The 20,109-nt window shown below is 43.0% G+C and overlaps 1 protein-coding gene and 1 long non-coding RNA gene across 3 annotated transcripts; one reads left to right on the forward strand and one right to left on the reverse strand.

The window, feature by feature from the left end:
- Positions 1–81: 81 nt before the first annotated feature.
- On the reverse strand, positions 82–20,083 carry mknk1 (MAPK interacting serine/threonine kinase 1). Of its 2 annotated transcripts, XM_084171416.1 has the most exons (14): positions 19,955–20,062; positions 11,903–11,965; positions 11,157–11,271; positions 10,340–10,441; positions 8,490–8,587; positions 7,781–7,860; positions 7,600–7,673; positions 5,892–5,996; positions 5,746–5,801; positions 5,519–5,614; positions 5,125–5,319; positions 4,655–4,819; positions 4,025–4,068; positions 82–3,021 (listed from the first exon to the last, which is right to left on the reverse strand). In XM_084171416.1, exons 1-14 carry the CDS (start codon positions 20,003–20,005, stop codon positions 2,793–2,795), a joined length of 1,473 nt encoding a protein of 490 aa, XP_084027542.1. In that variant the 5' UTR covers positions 20,006–20,062; the 3' UTR covers positions 82–2,792. The 2 variants fall into 2 exon arrangements, with proteins under 2 accessions (XP_084027542.1, XP_084027541.1); XM_084171415.1 differs by having other exon boundaries at positions 5,746–5,996; positions 19,955–20,083.
- Positions 12,072–19,291, forward strand: LOC311137086. The gene is made up of 2 exons (XR_014613913.1): positions 12,072–17,367; positions 17,744–19,291. It is a non-coding gene; the product is annotated as an uncharacterized lncRNA (long non-coding RNA).
- Positions 20,084–20,109: the final 26 nt, after the last annotated feature.

Below are 20,109 nucleotides of genomic sequence, written 5' to 3' on the forward strand. Positions count from 1 at the left end.
ACCTTGAAGAACAGTCAATCTGCTCAACTTGTTACATTACGTCTGAGTTCTGCCTAGAAGTGAGCGAAAGAGAACAAAGAATTTGATAAGAAAGAATTTGATTTTATTGGGAAAACAGCATACCACAGGGGCTATTGATGTGCAACATTGTAAGAACAAACGCATATTTGCCATAAGACCTCATACACGTGGGCTTGAACATAAACGGTGGACATCATAAGGTATTTAGCTGCATAGCTTATGCCAATTACTGTATCTTTTCCCATCTAATTTCAGTTTAGCGTCAGCGTCCCAAATGGCACCTAATTACCTATGTAGTGCACTACTTTTGACCAGAGCCCTATGGGCTTTAGGGTGCCATTTGGGACTTAAGCAGCCACTTGCATAAGACCCAATGAGAGTGGGAGAGCTTTACCATAGCCACTGGGAGATCCCTAACGTGTTGCACCCTCTCTGACGGAGAGTTTGTGCCCGCTTAGTAAGGCCCCTTAGTTGCTATAGCGATGGAGTATCCATGGCAACCGGGGGAGATCCGGATAGTGGGGGGGGGGGGGTTAATAAGGTGAGGGGTACCAACTTTAATAAAATGACAAGCTCTTACAGGGGTCAAACAGTCAAACTGGTAGAGGTAAATCAAATCATTTCAGTAACTACAGAAACGTTCAGTAACCAAAGAGCATTTCAGTAACTAGGTGGATTTGAACAAATGTTACACAGGCTGAAATGGCCGTCTGACTAAAACCCGAAACTCATTTTATGTGACATGCTAGCATTCACAGTCGTCACAAGTTATTTCTATCAGTATCTATGGTTTCTTTGGCACACTTATTCAGATCCATTTACAGACAAACCAACCAAATGTTTGTGCAACAACAACAATACACAAACAAAACAATTACTAAAAATACTGATATATAAAACTATAATTCCCTTTCCACCAGAGAAAGGTATCTCTATCATGCCATCCCCTCTGGAATATAGAATGTATATAAATAAAAAAATAAGACATTTCCAAATTTCTAAATCACTTAAACGGATTCTGACAATATTCTGTGAGGTGTGAATAACCAAAACAGAAATTAATTCACGTAAAAAGAACGCAACAGGTTATTACTGGTATGACTGAAAAGAAGTTAAAAACATTTGAAGCAAGCAATGGCAGAATGGTCCTGACATCATTTGGAAAAAATTTGCAAAGACATGGGGCAAATTCTAACTTGGTCCCAGATCTGTTTGTGCCATCATGTCAACTCTTTGTATTGTCATGTTTTGCATGACATTGAGTGACAACATGATAGCACAAACAAACTGGCACCCAGGCTAGTGCAATTCTGGTTTCTGAGGTAATCCTTGTAGTTTATCAAAAATACTGATGAAATGCAATCATTTCAAATACTCTCAAGATACATATGATGAGTGAGTTATTTCAAAGTATAGAAGTGTTCCAGGTAGCTGTTGTTTTGATAAGGAGATAAGAAATGGAATTGCAGGGTCATTAAAATATCTCAAAATGCTTTTCAAATTCAAACATTCAGTAACCCACCTTCCGCAAGCAAGCACAATGTGTCTTAAAAGTTCCAGGCTAAACACTCATACTCAACATACTGTAGATATTGACCCATCTGTCAATAGGGCCCCTGAATGCTTACTATGATAATCAAGGAAAGAGTCCATTCCCTGAATACCAGGCCATAGTCACAGTGTCTGCTTTCCATGCCATTATTGGGAAACTCACAGCTAGGGTTGCAGAATTCCCAAAACTTTCCAACAATTCCCTGTTTTGTCAGAAATCCTGCTTGAAAATGTTGAGGTTGGATGCTTCTTCCCTGCTGGTTTCAGAAATCATCCAACTGGGATTTCTGGAAAAAACTGGACATTTTGGAAAAGTTTTGCAACCCTCCTCACAGCATATGTAGGCCAACACAGCCAATGTATGACCACCCCTAAAAACGGCATTACTAAGTGTCTGAAAAGTAATGCTCTACTTTTGTAGCATTCAGTAACTCTATAAATAAAGCCAAAACCTTTTCACAACATAAATTAAAGTTGATTTTTACAATAAGACAGACTAGCTACATGTACTGTATGTGTATTAAATGCCCCATGCTAACGGAAAGAACCGTGCAATTAAGTATAGCTAGCATAAACCAACCATCACAATCAGTCTTAACCATAGAAAAATAATCACTAGAACAGGCTTAGAACCATTCTAGTGATTTTATTTCTGGTCTTAACATGGGATTGCGGTCTGTATAGACTGAGATTATTATCAAATGCAGGAAACTACCTCAACCCAAACCAATCACTGAAACCAGACTCAGCAACTGATACAAAGCTGGGACTAAGCGTGTGTTAGTTTACTAGAGGATAAACGTGCTTCCCTTTGTCCTCCTGTGTCTCTGTTTCAAGGTGATAAGAAGACCACTGGCCATGATGAGAGCTTGGACAATGGGGTTACCAACCTGTGAAGCTACACAGGAGTCTGCTGCCAATGGCAGCTATCGTCCATCTCAGATAGTGTGACATGGTAAACACCATGTAGAGAGGAGAAGGGGGGGGGGGGGGGGGGGGCTAGCACCAGGATGGAGGGAATGGAGGGAAAAAAAGAGGGGAGGGGAAGGCACACAGAGCCTGGCAGTGGTTCTAATGCTGACAGTGCTAAATCTGAGAATCTGCCCATGTAGGGATCTTAGAACCACACAACTATATTAGAAGGATAAACCAGGTGTGAGAGAGCTTCCAGCCTGCAGTAGCACCAAACGGGGTCTCCCTGGGGTTAAACCAGGGGCTGGTCAGGTGATGAGGGTGTCGTCGTCAGCAGGCAGGAAGTCCCGGGCGGTGCGCTGAGCGTTGGATTGCGCCCGCCTGCGAGCCAGCCGGGAGTTGGAGGGGGGCGAGAGCCTCATGGAGGTCACGATGGTGGTGACCACTTCTTCCTGCTCCTCGTCGTGCTGTGACAGCTGGCGGTTGAAGGCGATGGCGTCGGCGGCGAACTGGGTCAGGTCTTTGGTGCTGCTGTTCCTGTAGATAACGAGCAGTCAGAGATTGATCAAATTATAGATCACACATTTAGCCCTAGAAGCCATACACTCAATTAGTCGCCCTAGAAGCCATACACTCAATTAGTCGCCCTAAAAGCCATACACTCAATTAGTCGCCCTAAAAGCCATACACTCAATTAGTCGCCCTAGAAGCCATACACTCAATTAGTCGCCCTAGAAGCCATACACTCAATTAGTCGCCCTAGAAGCCATACACTCAATTAGTCGCCCTAGAAGCCATACACTCAATTAGTCGCCCTAGAAGCCATACACTCAATTAGTCGCCCTAGAAGCCATACACTCAATTAGTCGCCCTAGAAGCCATACACTCAATTAGTCGCCCTAAAAGCCATACACTCAATTAGTCGCCCTAGAAGCCATACACTCAATTCGTCGCCCTAGAAGCCATACACTCAATTCGTCGCTCTAGAAGCCATACACTCAATTAGTCGCCCTAGAAGCCATACACTCAATTAGTCGCCCTAGAAGCAATACACTCAATTAGTCGCCCTAGAAGCCATACACTCAATTAGTCGCCCTAGAAGCCATACACTCAATTCGTCGCTCTAGAAGCCATACACTCAATTAGACGCCCTAGAAGCCATACACTCAATTAGTCGCTCTAGAAGCCATACACTCAATTAGTCGCTCTAGAAGCCATACACTCAATTCGTCGCCCTAGAAGCCATACACTCAATTAGTCGCCCTAGAAGCCATACACTCAATTAGTCGCCCTAGAAGCCATACACTCAATTCGTCAGGCACACTCCTAAATCTAATTTTGTCTGATGTTTTCAGACCACAAAATGTCAAGTTGAGTCCATTATGCTACTTTGGAGGTCTGAAAACATGTGTTAAACTTTGATTTTGAAGTGTAATGTCCCTTTAACGACTGACTTTATTACCCATCTGCCTGTCATATAACAGAATAAATAAGCTGTAATGGACTGCACATTCTGTGAATTGAGCACGGAGTGGATTACCTTTGGAGGAAGTGTGGGGTTGGGAGACCTCTCTCTGGTGCATTCTAGGTTAAAATAAATAACACGTTTAAATAAGATATACCAGGAAACAAACAGTATCCATTTATTTAAATTTTACCCTTTCCTTCATCACAGATATACAGTTTGGAGGAAATGTTCTGGTGAAAACAAGCCCACTGGTTTGTTGGATGTCGCTTTCACACATTCAGCCTTAGATCAGTGTAGAATAAACAAGACAAGGAAGTCACTTCAGAGTATTAAGACCCCCTGGAACAATATAGAAAGTACAGACCTGGGTTCAAATACTGTTCAGGGTATTTCAATTACATTCGGAACTTAAGTAAGTATTTGGATATTTTTTTTTTTGAAACACAAGTAGTTGAATATTGGAATGTATTTGGAAATACACTTGTTAAGTAATGGCATGTATTTAAAAATAAAAACTCAAATACACAGTAGTTATACAAATAATTCAATTCCCATGCATTTGAACCAGGTCTGTTCAGTATTTGAAATAATGTATTTGGAAATAAGTATATTAGGCTATTTATAGGAAATTATTTGAAAATACTTTCAGAAACTTCCAATACAAGTAGTTGATTCTGGCCATATTTTGAAATTGACACTCACCCCCTGAACCCAGGGGTGCTGCAGGACCTGGGCAGCACTGAGGCGGAGGGTGGCATCCCGCACCAGCAGCCTGGAGATGAGGTCCTTGGCCTGGGCAGAGATGTGGGCCCAGTCCCTCTCTGGGAACTCATACTGGCCCTCCTGGATGTTCTCAAACAGATTCTTCTGCAGGGGTGGGACACAACATATTAAATGGAAAATCATCAGTAGTGCAATATTTTGGTTACACTTATAATTACACGAATCAGTCATTAAACATGTTTATAAATTAGACATAGTTTATAAATTACTATAAGTGCTTATGAATTGTAATGGTTATAACACTAATAAAATGCATGGCAGATACAAAATAATATATATGTCTCGAAGGTCCAGAGTTTGTGTTCTTTCGAGACGATTTAAAAAAGATAGTGCTGTAGATGTGTAAGGTGAACTGGGGGTTATGAGGAAGACTGCTGGTGTGTGTGTACCTGGCAGGTGCGGCAGGTCTCTCCACGGTCCCAGCCACAGTCAGTCCCACAATGACCAGTGAAGGGGGGGCTGCCACTGAGCAGAATATAGAGGATGACCCCCAGGCTCCAGAGGTCACAGCGCTTGTCGTAGAACGAGGCCTCATCCGTGAACACCTCCACCACCTCTGGAGCCATGTACTCTGCCGAGCCACACTGAGGCGGGGAAATTAAACACCGTGAGGACATATGTCAAATCAAACTTGATTTAAAGTGCAGTTAAAATCGCAAAACAGTCTTTACAGTAAAAGTGAAAAATGTGCACTCGAAGACAATGAAGACATTGCCAGATGAACAGACAGTCAGACAGACACAAATATCAGGGTTAGTGGTAGGTTCAGGTTGTGGTATTTACTGGTGTGGTGAGCTCTGGAGTGGTGATAGGAACACAGGCACTGCTAAGCTTCACTCCACTGCCCAAGTCAAAGTCACAGATCTTCACTGGAGACACCTGCAGAGGGAGAGAAAAATAGCAGGCATTCACTAGCTATATCCACAATAACTGTTTGGCAAATATAACATTATTTTCTACTGAAATCATATGTTGTTGTTCCATAGCACATTGGGGGAAACAAAGGTTACCTGGTCAGTGGATTCACACAGGATGTTCTCTGGCTTTAGGTCCCGGTGGGCAATACCTGTAGAACAGAGAATGTTCATGAAGAAACACTCACACTGTAATTTTATACAGGCACTGGCAGGGACAGCCCCATGTGCAGGGGTCCTACCTTTGTTGTGGAGGAAGTGGAGAGCTTTGGAGATGTCCCTGACCACACGGCTGGCCTCCAGCTCATCAAAGTGCTTTCGGTTCTGGATGTGAGTCAGAATGGAGCCTGTATGGGAAGAGAGGAGAGCTTTCAGGAGGAGAGAGAGAGAGAGAGGGGGAGCTTTCAGGAGGAGAGAGAGAGAGGGGGGAGCTTTCAGGAGGAGAGAGAGAGAGGGGGGAGCTTTCAGGAGGAGAGAGAGAGAGAGGGGGGAGCTTTCAGGAGGAGAGAGAGAGAGGGGGGGGAGCTTTCAGGAGGAGAGAGAGAGGGGGGGGGAGCTTTCAGGAGGAGAGAGAGAGGGGGGAGCTTTCAGGAGGAGAGAGAGAGAGGGGGGAGCTTTCAGGAGGAGAGAGAGAGAGGGGGGAGCTTTCAGGAGGAGAGAGAGAGAGGGGGGAGCTTTCAGGAGGAGAGAGAGAGGGGGGGAGCTTTCAGGAGGAGAGGGAGAGAGGGGGGAGCTTTCAGGAGGAGAGAGAGAGAGGGGGGAGCTTTCAGGAGGAGAGAGAGAGAGGGGGGAGCTTTCAGGAGGAGAGAGAGAGAGGGGGGAGCTTTCAGGAGGAGAGAGAGAGAGGGGGGAGCTTTCAGGAGGAGAGAGAGAGAGGGGGGAGCTTTCAGGAGGAGAGAGAGAGAGGGGGGAGCTTTCAGGAGGAGAGAGAGAGGGGGAGCTTTCAGGAGGAGAGAGAGAGGGGGGAGCTTTCAGGAGGAGAGAGAGAGAGGGGGGAGCTTTCAGGAGGAGAGAGAGAGGGGGGAGCTTTCAGGAGGAGAGAGAGAGAGGGGGGAGCTTTCAGGAGGAGAGAGAGAGAGGGGGGAGCTTTCAGGAGGAGAGAGAGAGAGGGGGAGCTTTCAGGAGGAGAGAGAGAGAAGGGGAGCTTTCAGGAGGAGAGAGAGAGAGGGGGGAGCTTTCAGGAGGAGAGAGAGAGAGAGGGGGAGCTTTCAGGAGGAGAGAGAGAGGGGGGAGCTTTCAGGAGGAGAGAGCGAGAGGGGGGAGCTTTCAGGAGGAGAGAGAGAGGGGGGAACTTTCAGGAGGAGAGAGAGAGAGGGGGGAGCTTTCAGGAGGAGAGAGAGAGAGGGGGGAGCTTTCAGGAGGTGAGAGAGAGAGGAGCGCTTTCAGGAGGAGGAAAGAGAGAGAGGAGCGCTTTCAGGAGGAGAGAGAGGGGAGCACTTTCAGGAGGAGAGAGAGAGAGGGGAGCGCTTTCAGGAGGAGAGAGAGAGAGAGGAGTGCTTTCAGGAGGAGAGAGAGAGAGGAGCGCTTTCAGGAGGAGAGAGAGGGGAGCGCTTCATGAGGAGAGAGAGAGGGGAGCGCTTTCAGGAGGAGAGAGAGAGGAGCGCTTTCAGGAGGAGAGAGAGAGAGGGGAGCGCTTTCAGGAGGAGAGAGAGAGAGGGGAGCGCTTTCAGGAGGAGAGAGAGAGAGGGGAGCGCTTTCAGGAGGAGAGAGAGGAGAGCATTCAGGAGGAGATAGAGGAGAGATTTCAGAGAAACACCTAATAGTTTAATGTAACCAGGGTCGTGTTCATTAGGCCACAAAGAAGCAACATGTTTTGCAACAGAAAACAACATTGTTTTTATTGGACAAGTTCATGTACAGAACATGACCCAGCCATTTTGTGCATAATGAACATGACCCAGCTTGTGCATAATGAACATGACCCAGCTTCACCCTCACAAGAAGACATACCTCCGCGCAACTTCTCAAACACCAAGTAGAAGCAGGAGTCATCTTCAAAAAACTGTATTAGTTCCAGAATGTTCCTGAAAATGTCAATAGGGACACATTAGTGGGTGACATGATTTTTTAATGTTTTATTATCATTTAACCTTCAGAACTTTAACTTTGTAGAGTGAAAGAGCACACACACCTATTCCCCTGGCACTGGTAAAGGGTCTCCACCTCACGGAAGACGCGGCTGCGACTGTGCCCCGCATTCTTCTCAATGATCTGAGACAAAACAAAATGGACACGGGTATCAGTGAGTGAAGAAAGTTTAGTCACAGAACAATGAGCCAGATGTATAAATTTGACTTTACCCTTTGCCAAAGTTCCTAAAAGTTGCGTTGTTTAGAAGGAGTCCAAGGGCGAATTGAGCTATTTCACAAGCGCACTTAACAGGTGTTCCCTAAAGGAAATATGCAAATACATGCTTGTTCTGCCCACTATGATTCATTTGCTCCCATTGGAAATGACAGGCTGTGGTCTATCTTGGATTAGTTATTTAAAATATTTGGCTTAATGGGTGGTATGCGTGCACATCCATAAAAAAATGAGTCCCAGATGCTGGATCAGAGAGGATAATGTAGAACAAAAAGTAAATCTGCACACTGGTATAATGCTTAAGTGTATAATAGGACAACGTTTGGACCCCAAACTGGTTTTAAAAAAACACTGTTTGGGGTCAAAACAGCATCAGTTAGTGACAAATCATATTTTAACTACCCTGGAATGACAAAAGCTTTGCGTATGATGTATGCCATTTATCACAAGTCCCATATGTTCTCTATGCGCCCTGGTCAAAAGTAGTGGACTAAATAGGGAATAAGGTACCATTTCATACGCAGCTTCTGCCTCACCTTCACAGCATATTCATTCCCATTCTGAAGACTGATGCATCCTTGGACCTTTGCATATGCACCCTGACCCAGCATTTCATCCGTCAGTTTGTACAGGTCTGGAGAAAAGAGAAGCGTACAAAAGCCTGTCTCTGGTATCTATGGTGTGGGTGCATTTATTAAAACCCTAGATTTTGAATGACATGAGTGATTGGATATTTAACATGCTTGTTTGATTTACAGTGAGGGAAAAAAGTATTTGATCCCCTGCTGATTTTGTACGTTTGCCCACTAACAAAGACATGATCAGTCTATAATTTTAATTGTAGGTTTATTTGAACAGTGAGAGACAGAATAACAACAAAAAAATCCAGAAAAACGCATGTCAAAAATGTTATAAATTGATTTGCATTTTAATGAGGGAAATACGTTTTTGACCCCTCTGCAAAACATGAGTAGTACTTAGTACTTGGTGGCAAAACCCTTGTTGGCAATCACAGAGGTCAGACGTTTCTTGTAGTTGGCCACCAGGTTTGCACACATCTCAGGAGGGATTATGTTCCACTCCTCTTTGCAGATCTTCTCCAAGTCATTAAGGTTTCGAGGCTGGCGTTTGGCAACTCGAACCTTCAGCTCCCTCCACAGATTTTCTATGGGATTAAGGTCTGGAGACTGGCTAGGCCACTCCAGGACCTTAATGTGCTTCTTCTTGAGCCACTCCTTTGTTGCCTTGGCCGTGTGTTTTGGGTCATTGTCATGCTGGAATACCCATCCACGACCCATTTTCAATGCCCTGGCTGAGGGAAGGAGGTTCTCACCCAAGATTTGACGGTACATGGCCCTGTCCATCGTCCCTTTGATGCGGTGAAGTTGTCCTGTCCCCTTAGCAGAAAAACACCCCCAAAGCATAATGTTTCCACCTCCATGTTTGACGGTGGGGATGGTGTTCTTGGGGTCATAGGCAGCATTCGTCCTCCTCCAAACATGGCGAGTTGAGTTGATGCCAAAGAGCTCGATTTTGGTCTCATCTGACCACAACACTTTCACCCAGTTCTCCTCTGAATCATTCAAATGTTCATTGGCAAACTTCAGACGGCCCTGTATATGTGCTTCTTGAGCAGGGGGACCTTGCGGGCGCTGCAGGATTTCAGTCCTTCACGGCGTATTGTGTTACCAATTGTTTTCTTGGTGACTATGGTCCCAGCTGCCTTGAGATCATTGACAAGATCCTCCCGTGTAGTTCTGGGCTGATTCCTCACCATTCTCATGATCATTGCAACTCCACGAGATGAGATCTTGCATGGAGCCCCAGACAGAGGAAGATTGACAGTTATTTTGTGTTTCTTCCATTTGCGAATAATCGCACCAACTGTTGTCACCTTCTCACGAAGCTGCTTGGCGATGGTCTTGTAGCCCATTCCAGCCTTGTGTAGGTCTACAATCTTGTCCCTGACATCCTTGGAGAGCTCTTTGGTCTTGGCCATGGTGGAGAGTTTGGAATCTGATTGATTGATTGCTTCTGTGGACAGGTGTCTTTTATACAGGTAACAAACTGAGATTAGGAGCACTCCCTTTAAGAGTGTGCTCCTAATCTCAGCTCGTTACCTGTATAAAAGACACCTGGGAGCCAGAAATCTTTCTGATTGAGAGGGGGTCAAATACTTATTTCCCTCATTAAAATGCAAATCAATTTATAACATTTTTAACATGCGTTTTTCTGGATTTTTTTGTTGTTATTCTGTCTCTCACTGTTCAAATAAACCTACCATTAAAAATTATAGACTGATCATTTCTTTGTCAGTGGGCAAACGTACAAAATCAGCAGGGGATCAAATACTTTTTTCCCCTCACTGTATGTGTAACATGATTACCTTTGAAGTTTCCAGTGAAGCTGTCTTTTGCTCTTGACCTCCTTTTCTTCTTCTTTGGTTTGGCGGAGTCTGGAATGTTTACTGGCTGGCTGGCTTCCACCTCTGTATAAACAAGTCGACTGTTAATTCAGGTCAGCCACAGTTACGTTGTAAAATATTGCTTGAATCGCAAAGTGTTTGCAATGTGCATACTGACTAACATCTATTGACTATGTGCCAATCAACGAAAATACAAGTTTTCTTAAATTGTGAATGATTGCTTAAAACTGTGACACATTGATAGATCGTTAAATGGGTTAAGTGTGGGCGATGTACTGACTAACTATGTGCCAATGTGATAGAAAAGCAATTATTGCTTAAAGCGTAGTGTGTGCAATGTGTACACTGACTAACATGTGGGACTACTATGTGCCAATGTGATAGCAAAGCAGACATTTACATTTACATTTTAGTCATTTAGCAGACGCTCTTATCCAGAGCGACTTACATTTAGTGAATGCATACATGTTTTGTTTTTTTGTTGTTGTTTTTTTATACTGGCCCCCCGAGGGAAACGAACCCACATCCCTGCCGGCCAAACCCTCCCCTACCTTGGACGACGCTGGACCAATTGTGCGCCGCCCATGGCTGGTGAGAAGCTGGTTGTGGAGCTGGGTCAGTATCCACAAAGCATCTCAGACTAGGAGTCCTGATCTAGGATCTGTCCATATAATCTTATTCGTTATGATCTAAAAGGCAAAACTGATTCTAGAACAGCACTCCTACTCTGAGATGCTTTGTCGATACGGGCCCTGGTCAGAGGCCTGAGGTGCAGTACCTGGAGGGCCCTGTGAGAGGCGCTGTCTCTCCTCTGTGGCAGTGGTGGTCACCACATTCTGCTGTCCACCACAGCTGTCCCCTACTGGGCCAGAGGCCAAAGAGTTACTCTGTAACTGAGAGAGAGAGAGAGAGAGAGAGAGAGAGAGAGAGAGAGAGAGAGAGGAAGAGAGAGAGAGAGAGAGGAAGAGAGAGATAGAGAGAGAAAGTGCGAGCAGAGCCAGAGAGATCAGGTGGTGGAGGGGGACAGAAAGAATGAGAAGTGTCACTTTTGTTCTTAAAGTACCAGTGCAGTCCTAAACTAACCGCCCCAAAACAAACACTCAAATCTACTGATATGGCATGTTCTAGATAAAAGAGCAATACAGTATAATTACAACCAAGCTTCTGGTTTAAAACAAGGTTATCTTCCCATGTGGCAGCCTGCCAATAGGGTCGACTGATATGCAAGCACAAACGGGAAAAGCTTACAAAGACCTTATCTGACCCTGGATATTCCCAAACACACTTTCACGTCCAGTGATAGCATAGGCCTATTTGTATTACTCATTGAAAATGATGTAACATATCGCTTTAAGGTCAAGATAAGCATAATTACTGGCAGTCTGTTACTACTAGAACCTACTCTGTTATCATCTATGAGGCAACAGGAAAGGTTAAGGGAAGTCACAAGTGTGACAAAACCACACGCTATGACAAGTTAGTAAGATAGCTAGTTAGCTATTTCTGACAGCAATATTGAGTTACCTGGAGAGAGTGCTGGAAGGCTTGCAGCTCTGCCACCCTGCTCTGCCTCACCATATCTGCCAACTGAAAAATAATGAAACATTTCAGATAGCTAGCTAGTACAGTAACGTAATGTGGGCGGGGGCAGAAACAGGCAGAGCGTATTCAAAGTTACACTAAGGAATTTGTTGGGTTTTATTTTTCTCATAATTGGATTTGTATGTGATGGATAGCTTGGAAGGAATGCACTAATGAGGAGCAATATACTGATATGGATTGTTTCACATAACAGGGTGGGGAACATTAGGGAGTAGGGGGAGATAAGAACTTGTGTCTCAAAGTACTAGACCTCACTGCCTCTTTGTATTCTGTGAAACTGTCCTTGAACCTGGATACAGTGGATATTGTGTATTCTCTGTGCTGGCTCTGCAGGTTATTATCATAGCAACCAAGCCTGGCAACAACTGGAATGCCAAGGAGTTGAGACCAACCCCTGCGCCAACGGATTGGCTGAACCACACTCAGTCCTTTGCTCTGGTTGGCCAACAGAAGAAGGGACTGCTTTCTGTCAGAGTATTTGAGAAAGAATCTGAAAACAGATTCTTAGTTCTCTGTCGGCCCTGCGTGGTTTGTCAGTGAGCCCGTATACGAACCTTCATACTTATCATACAATACATTTTGCATATAATAAATTAAGCTTGGATTGAAGATCTCTTGATTCTTATTCCAATACCAGATTTGAATTACGCAATCTCGACAATTGGTGACCTCCGACTGTGATCTGGTAGCGGAACTTCACTTCGCTGGAATTCACCCAGCCTATTGGACATCACTGTCATCGAACTGTGTTTCACAAATTGCCCGGGCTTCTATAAAGGTAAGCAAAACACCTATTGTAATATAACTGAAGTTTTGCACATTGGCTTTATCCAAATTAATTTTGTGAAACACCTGTTTGATGTAAGTGAACCCTATTCTACTATAAATAACAATTACAGTATACTACTTCGATTTCATAATGTACTATGCAAATGTTTGATAATTGTGATGGTTAAACCCATGGGAAATAGAGGAGGCTGTGTGCCCAAATAGAGGAGGCTGTGTGCCCAAATAGAGGAGGCTGTGTGCCCAAATAGAGGAGGCTGTGTGCCCAAATAGAGGAGGCTGTGTGCCCAAATAGAGGAGGCTGTGTGCCCAAATAGAGGAGGCTGTGTGCCCAAATAGAGGAGGCTGTGTGCCCAAATAGAGGAGGCTGTGTGCCCAAATAGAGGAGGCTGTGTGCCCAAATAGAGGAGGCTGTGTGCCCAAATAGAGGAGGCTGTGTGCCCAAATAGAGGAGGCTGTGTGCCCAAATAGAGGAGGCTGTGTGCCCAAATAGAGGAGGCTGTGTGCCCAAATAGAGGAGGCTGTGTGCCCAAATAGAGGAGGCTGTGTGCCCAAATAGAGGAGGCTGTGTGCCCAAATAGAGGAGGCTGTGTGCCCAAATAGAGGAGGCTGTGTGCCCAAATAGAGGAGGCTGTGTGCCCAAACAGAGGAGGCTGTGTGCCCAAATAGATTGTGTGTCGATTGTAAGTGTGTCATTTATGACTGTGTGACATATTTGACTGTGTGATAGGACTATGACTGTGTATTGTGAGTGAGTGTGATAACTGTATACTACGTTTAACTGTGTAATAACTGTGTACCATTTTGGCTGAGAATAAAGTTTAAATTGTGCAAACGTTAACAAAAGACACCCATAGGAGGTACTTTAAAATAGATTAGATAGTGCGACGCTATGACTGAAGGCTCATAGGGGGTACTTTAAAAGTAAGACAGTGCGAGTGTTGTCGTATGCATGAGAGTGTGAATGACAAACCTGTATACTTTGTTAGAAAACTAATTAGAAGTTAAAACGTCTGTGGCTGTCCAAACTGTGTAATTTGGGGATAACTGTTGGGTTCGTGATTGTTTAAACCATATAACCCATCAATAACAATTGGGAACATAAAGCTAAAGTGATTAATTGTGTGACTGAACTGGTTTTGAATAGTTGTGTTGAAACAATTTGGTTTATTATTTGATTTAACGTTTGATGTTTGACCCTGCAAAATACTGGTTAAACAATTAGACTGAAATAATTCGGTTTATCGTTGAAAAATAAATATGCACCAACTTTAACTAATTAGGTGGGAATGATTTGTTTTAAATAAATAGACTAAAGTAGTTTAAATAACGGCAGAATATTTGGAACACTAAAACGAAAAACAGCTCTTCAAAAGGCCTGCTCTCCTCAAAAGCTGAAGAGAGAGTTGCGAGGGGAGGGGCTGGAGAGAGCGAAACTGTGGCTTTTGGAGCGAGGAAAGACTGGGAGTTGGCTGGGAACACCACGGGGTGATTATTTGAGAGGTGCATGTGGGTTTCTGACGAGAGATGTTCTGAACTTGCTCACCCGAGCGTCGTGGGTGAGAAAGTAGAGAATATTTACATTTGCATTTTTGGTGATTTGGCAGACGCTCTTGTCCAGAGCGACTTGCAGGAGCGATTGGGGTTGAGTGCCTTGCTCGAGGGCACATCGGCAGATTTTTCGCCTGGTCGGCTCGGGGATTGTAACCGGTGACCTCTCGGTTGTTGGCGCGGCGCTATTGGTTACTAAACTGCCAGCCGCCCCATATGAGTTTAAGATTGTGGCGTTGTTGGATAATATGATGGCGGAATAAACTGACCATAAGTAATGTTGTTTTAGACGTAATGTATAATATAGTACAAAACAAATAGAGGGTTAAATTGAACTAATTATCATGGTAGAGCTAACATAGTACAGTGAGGGAACTTCATTTTGTGTCAGAGGGTAAGATGAGATCATTAATGGTACTATTAGTGGAAATCTATTTATCATTTCAAGGCTTGGAGTAATAATCTGCATTTATGAGTGTAAATTCCACGGCTGATGTGTTGATTGAATGGGTACGATGAGTATTGGTTAAGTGGATGCAAGTGACATTGGCTGTTGTGATGGGGGAATGGCGCCAGCCTGTGGTGGGTTATGGATTTGTTACATAAACTTATATTTTAAACTAAAAGTGATGGAATAGGCTACAATTATGACATTATCAGAAAAAAGACACAATTTAATGTGAAATAGTTATTACAATTATTATTGATAGTTATTACAGTTATTATCATTGATCCAGTAATGATATAAGGATAGTAGAGGAAGGCAGGGGATTTAATCTCATTTAGGGAAGTTATATTAGGAAGAAAATACCATTAAATTAGGGAACATTTGATGTAACTGTGATTGTATTGGCTAAAAACTCAAATATGACATATACAGGGAGGACAGGAGCAATAGAAGGGAAGACAGGTTTTCCTAGGGAGTTGAATAAATAATTGATAAATGGATCATTTGAGATGAGATCACATGTAGCAGAGTTAGGGTAATCAATTAAATAATCATAGTATACTCGAGGAATTTTGAGTGGTTTAATGGATTAGTTAGGAGGAATTGGAATGATACAAACAATTATTGATGGGTTAAGACTGGGAATATCTATCATGTTTTGTGTGTACTACCATCTTTAGAATATCACTAGGAGAAAGAGATTAGCTCATCTCGTTGGAATGTTGCCAAGGGCTAGGGGAGCAGTAGTGAAGTTAGGCCGTATTTAGGTCATAAAAGTGAACTACCAAATTAAGGCCTGGCTATTTGTGGTTGTTTTTCAAATTGGGTTTTCAAATAAAAAACAACACACCTAGTATGATGTTTATAAAGCCTTGTTGTTTCAATTTTGGGGGGTTTCAGCAGGTCAAGGGTGATAGGTCTTAGAGGAGCACACAGTGAATTTTATGGAGTTTTTTAGCTTTTTGGCTGAGTTTGGGGTATATATGATTTCTTATGAGAATGAATGTCATGAGGACTTAATGAACACTTGGGATAACTAACATTTATGAAATATTTAGAATAATGGTAATTGTTTAGTATACTATGGGATTAAACAGTTCGTTAAATGATTTCAATGGCCTCTGAACTCTGTTTTAACATTCTGGTGTTAATTAATCATCCACACTAGTACATTCTAAAGACATGAGAGGAAGATTTTAGCATAGTTTATTTTACTAAAGTTGAGGGTAATTTATAGTACTGTGAAAATTGTGAAGAAGATTATAATTTGGTAATAATATATTTGATTTGAACCATAAATAACAGAAGAGAGAGTGGAGGAATGGCAATTGGATAATGAAATACCAATATTAACTAAAGTGATTGTTTAGGTAGGTGGTAATATTGACACATGGCCAAATCATGTGTCAAAGAGGGGGATGGGTATTAAATATTAAATATATACGAAGGAGAGGACAAAATACTTTATTAAATATATACGAAGGAGAGGACAAAATACTTAAAAAAAAAAAAAAAAAAAAAAAACATGTATGATAGTTTATTAACCACACCTGTATGTCAGAGATTTTGTGCCCCACAGGTGAACTAAAGGAGAAGGTGACCCACTCTATCTAACCAGGAGACTGAAGCAGGCCTGGCGGGAAGGGCCCTACCAAGTACTGCCTTTGCCAGCTGAGAGATCCATCTGGGTGCATGTCACACACTGTAAAAAGGCAAAACCAGCTACACCTGACGAACAAACACAGAGTTAGGAGAAAGATCCGATAACCACAAGGGTCCGGGGGTTGGCTCCTTAACGAAGATTCCCTTACCCTGTCTGATCATCCCTGTGTGAGTTCGATAGAAGGTGAAGCAATGGGTTGGCCTCTGGCATCTGACATGTTCTCAGGGCAAGGGTGGGGATTCACAGGTCTCCCGACGGTAGGTAGCTGTCTGATTGTGGGGGCCATATTCCTAACACACACGGACCCTCCTGTTTCAGCCAGAAGTAGTAGTTAACCTAACACAAGTTGAAAAGGCATAAGAGACAGCTAGACGTAGGGAAAGGGGAAATTCTAGAGTAAACCTCTCTGAGGGAGGTGGTGAGACCGGGGCTGTGGTAAAGATAGTGCAAAACTATAGACCTGGAGGAAGTAGTACAGGTGAGAACGGGGTATAGAAATCTTAACCTGTGGTTGGAATGGATTCACTATACGGCAAAAAACTATGTCTAAAGAGGACTGTTTTGCCTGTGGGACAGCCAAACCAGGGTTGACAACTACTCCGTTCCCCTTGACAGGCTTTGACTCTCTGTCAGGTTTATCCTCCATGCAAGCCCGATAACGGGGTCGTCCCGACCTGGGTTGCCTACGTTTGAAGTCTCAGGGGATTCTAATTGTTTTTCTAGGACTAGTAAGATAGGATACAGAGTAGGGCATCTTAGCTCTGCTCCTACACAGAGAATATCACAACTGAAAGAAAACATGACTAATATTTCCTTTTTGTTGCAGTCAGAGGATTATAGGAGTCAAAACCAGGCCCGTGCTGACATCTGATGGATGTGTGGTGATAACTGATTGTGAACTCACCTACATACGCAAACAATCAAACGTGTCAGAGACTGGTGAGTTGTCACATAGAAAGTAGGACCTCCTCCCGGGAGCCTTTGATGAAAGGATCCTGTGATGGGATAGGAGTACCTCGAGAGGTTACAGAACAATTCAAAGCTAGGAATCAGATCGCAGCTGAGTTTGAATCAAGTATTTTCTGATGGTCAACAATTAATAAAAATATAGATTGGATAAATTATATTTAATATAACCAGCAAAATATTTATAAACCACACTCGTGATGCAATAAAGGGATTAGCTGAGCAGACAGCGGCAACTAGCTTAATGACATGGCAGAATAGAATAGCTTAGATATGCTTTTGGCTGAGCAGGACGGGGTTTGTGTTCTGTTTGGATATATGTGCTGTACTTTCATCTCCAACAATATAGCACCGGACGGGCCTGTGACCAAAGCGCTTGAGTGACCATCACCACGCTGGCGAACGAACTGGTTGAGAACTCTGGTATTGATAGCTCCATAAACGGTTGGTTTGATAACATATTTGGTAAATGGAAAACTATTGTTGTGACTGTTCTGGATGAAGTTATAGCTTCTATGGGTATACTTGTTATTTGTGGATGTTGTCTTATTTCCTGGCTGAGTGACTGGTTTGGTGAGTACTCTTCTATGGTGGTTACTGGATTTCTGACCCTAGTAATTGTGTTTTTGCTGTTAATGTGTTGTGCTGCTTGCATCGTCCCCTGTCTCAGGAGGTCAGTGGTAGGAGCGGTGCAGGCGTCAGGTATGATGCTGTTGTTACCGGCCCAGGATGATGCGGGTGACTCTGCTACTGACTCTGAGACCAAGCTGGATGATCCATGGTTTGCCTAGTAAAATACATACACGCATTTATTTTCAGTTCTTGCTCATTTATTACCTTATGTTTTTACTAACCACTGTGATTGTTTATTCTTCCTGATGTGAAGGTAAAGGATTCCTGGGTGGCTGGTAGCCAACTCAGTACATGTTAGGTGTAGGGGAGGAATAGAGGGTTAAAATTATTATTTTTTATTTTTTATTAACATTAAATGTTGTGATTTAATTTCCATATCCTGTTATTCTTAAGGGTGATTATACTCTGTTTAGAGTGACACCATAAATGGTGTCAAAAGAGGGAATTCAAAAATGTCCCTTTAAAAATCTTTAATCACACCCTAGAGTTTTAATAATCTTGTGTTTTGTGTTCTATTAATCCTGTGTTTTATGCTTTATTAATCAAGTTAGCCATGTGAATGTTTGTCTTTCCTTATGTGATGGTTTGAACTTCTTTGATGACTAGTAACAGTTTGCAAGTTGGGTGTCGATGGAAGGACTGAAGGACTTTTATTATCAAATTGTCTATTAATAAAAGTGTTTATTTTTGTTTGTATTGTATTTTAATGAGTGACACCCTAGAGGGTGTCAAAAGAGGGAATTGTTGGGTTTTATTTTTCTCATAATTGGATTTGTATGTGATGGATAGCTTGGAAGGAATGCACTAATGAGGAGCAATATACTGATATGGATTGTTTCACATAACAGGGTGGGGAACATTAGGGAGTAGGGGGAGATAAGAACTTGTGTCTCAAAGTACTAGACCTCACTGCCTCTTTGTATTCTGTGAAACTGTCCTTGAACCTGGATACAGTGGATATTGTGTATTCTCTGTGCTGGCTCTGCAGGTTATTATCATAGCAACCAAGCCTGGCAACAACTGGAATGCCAAGGAGTTGAGACCAACCCCTGCGCCAACGGATTGGCTGAACCACACTCAGTCCTTTGCTCTGGTTGGCCAACAGAAGAAGGGACTGCTTTCTGTCAGAGTATTTGAGAAAGAATCTGAAAACAGATTCTTAGTTCTCTGTCGGCCCTGCGTGGTTTGTCAGTGAGCCCGTATACGAACCTTCATACTTATCATACAATACATTTTGCATATAATAAATTAAGCTTGGATTGAAGATCTCTTGATTCTTATTCCAATACCAGATTTGAATTACGCAATCTCGACAAATTCCATCAGTGAAGACCTCAAAGCTGGGTAACATTGAACACACATTCCATTGAACTGGTGGGACCTTTTCTTATACAAATATGCAGAGCGGTGTTTATCTACTAGCTGTAGGCTGTGTCAAACATATCTGGATAATTGGGTGAGTTACTGAGTCATTACAGAAAACGCAGCTCCAAATATACTGGTGAAAGCAGCCACGACTTGGTCTCGCCAGACTGGAGTGGAGGCAAAAATACAGCGAAGTTAGCTAGCTAACGTTAGTTAAATCATAGTCAGCAAAAGTAGGCTATGCAATCACACACAGTAGCTAGCTAGAGCAAAGATACTGGTAATGTTATAACATGTCGATCTTATTAGCTGTCTATCTAGCAAGCAAACCATATATCAGCTCAAAGTCATAACGACGTTATGAAAGACATTATTAAAATAATTGTATCATCAGATGAGCTTGTTATGAAAAGCCAAATAAATGCATTTGCGCTAGCTACAGTAACGTTACATAGTTAGCGTTAAGTTAGCTAGCTGCTAGCTAGTTACTATGCCACCTTACCTGTCTTGCTAGCTAATTCAGTTATGAATTACTGATTATATAAAATAAAATAAATATAACCTGGAGTCTGTGTCCAAATAGTCCGAAATCCTCCTCCAGAGCCTCCGTCATCCTCTGGATGTTATGGTGGGTCAGTGTGGACAACAGAGTGAAATCCAGTTAGTGACGTAAAGCGGGAAGCTCCCAGCTCCCGCCCCCTTGCATGTCATGTAGTT

Source organism: Coregonus lavaretus (assembly GCF_964263955.1).
Source record: "Coregonus lavaretus genome assembly, chromosome: 11".
Lineage (NCBI taxonomy): Eukaryota > Metazoa > Chordata > Actinopteri > Salmoniformes > Salmonidae > Coregonus > Coregonus lavaretus.

What these genes read in the sequence shown, in the direction of transcription:
- mknk1 (XM_084171415.1), bottom strand. Translation starts at nt 20,005, where the DNA reads ATGACGGAGGCTCTGGAGGAGGATTTCGGACTATTTGGACACAGACTC. An exon ending in TGTGTGAATCCACTGACCAG is followed by an intron (nt 5,615 to 5,745) that starts GTAACCTTTGTT and finishes CTCCCTCTGCAG; the next exon opens with GTGTCTCCAGTGAAGATCTG. An exon ending in AGACCTGCCGCACCTGCCAG is followed by an intron (nt 4,820 to 5,124) that starts GTACACACACAC and finishes CCACCCCTGCAG; the next exon opens with AAGAATCTGTTTGAGAACAT.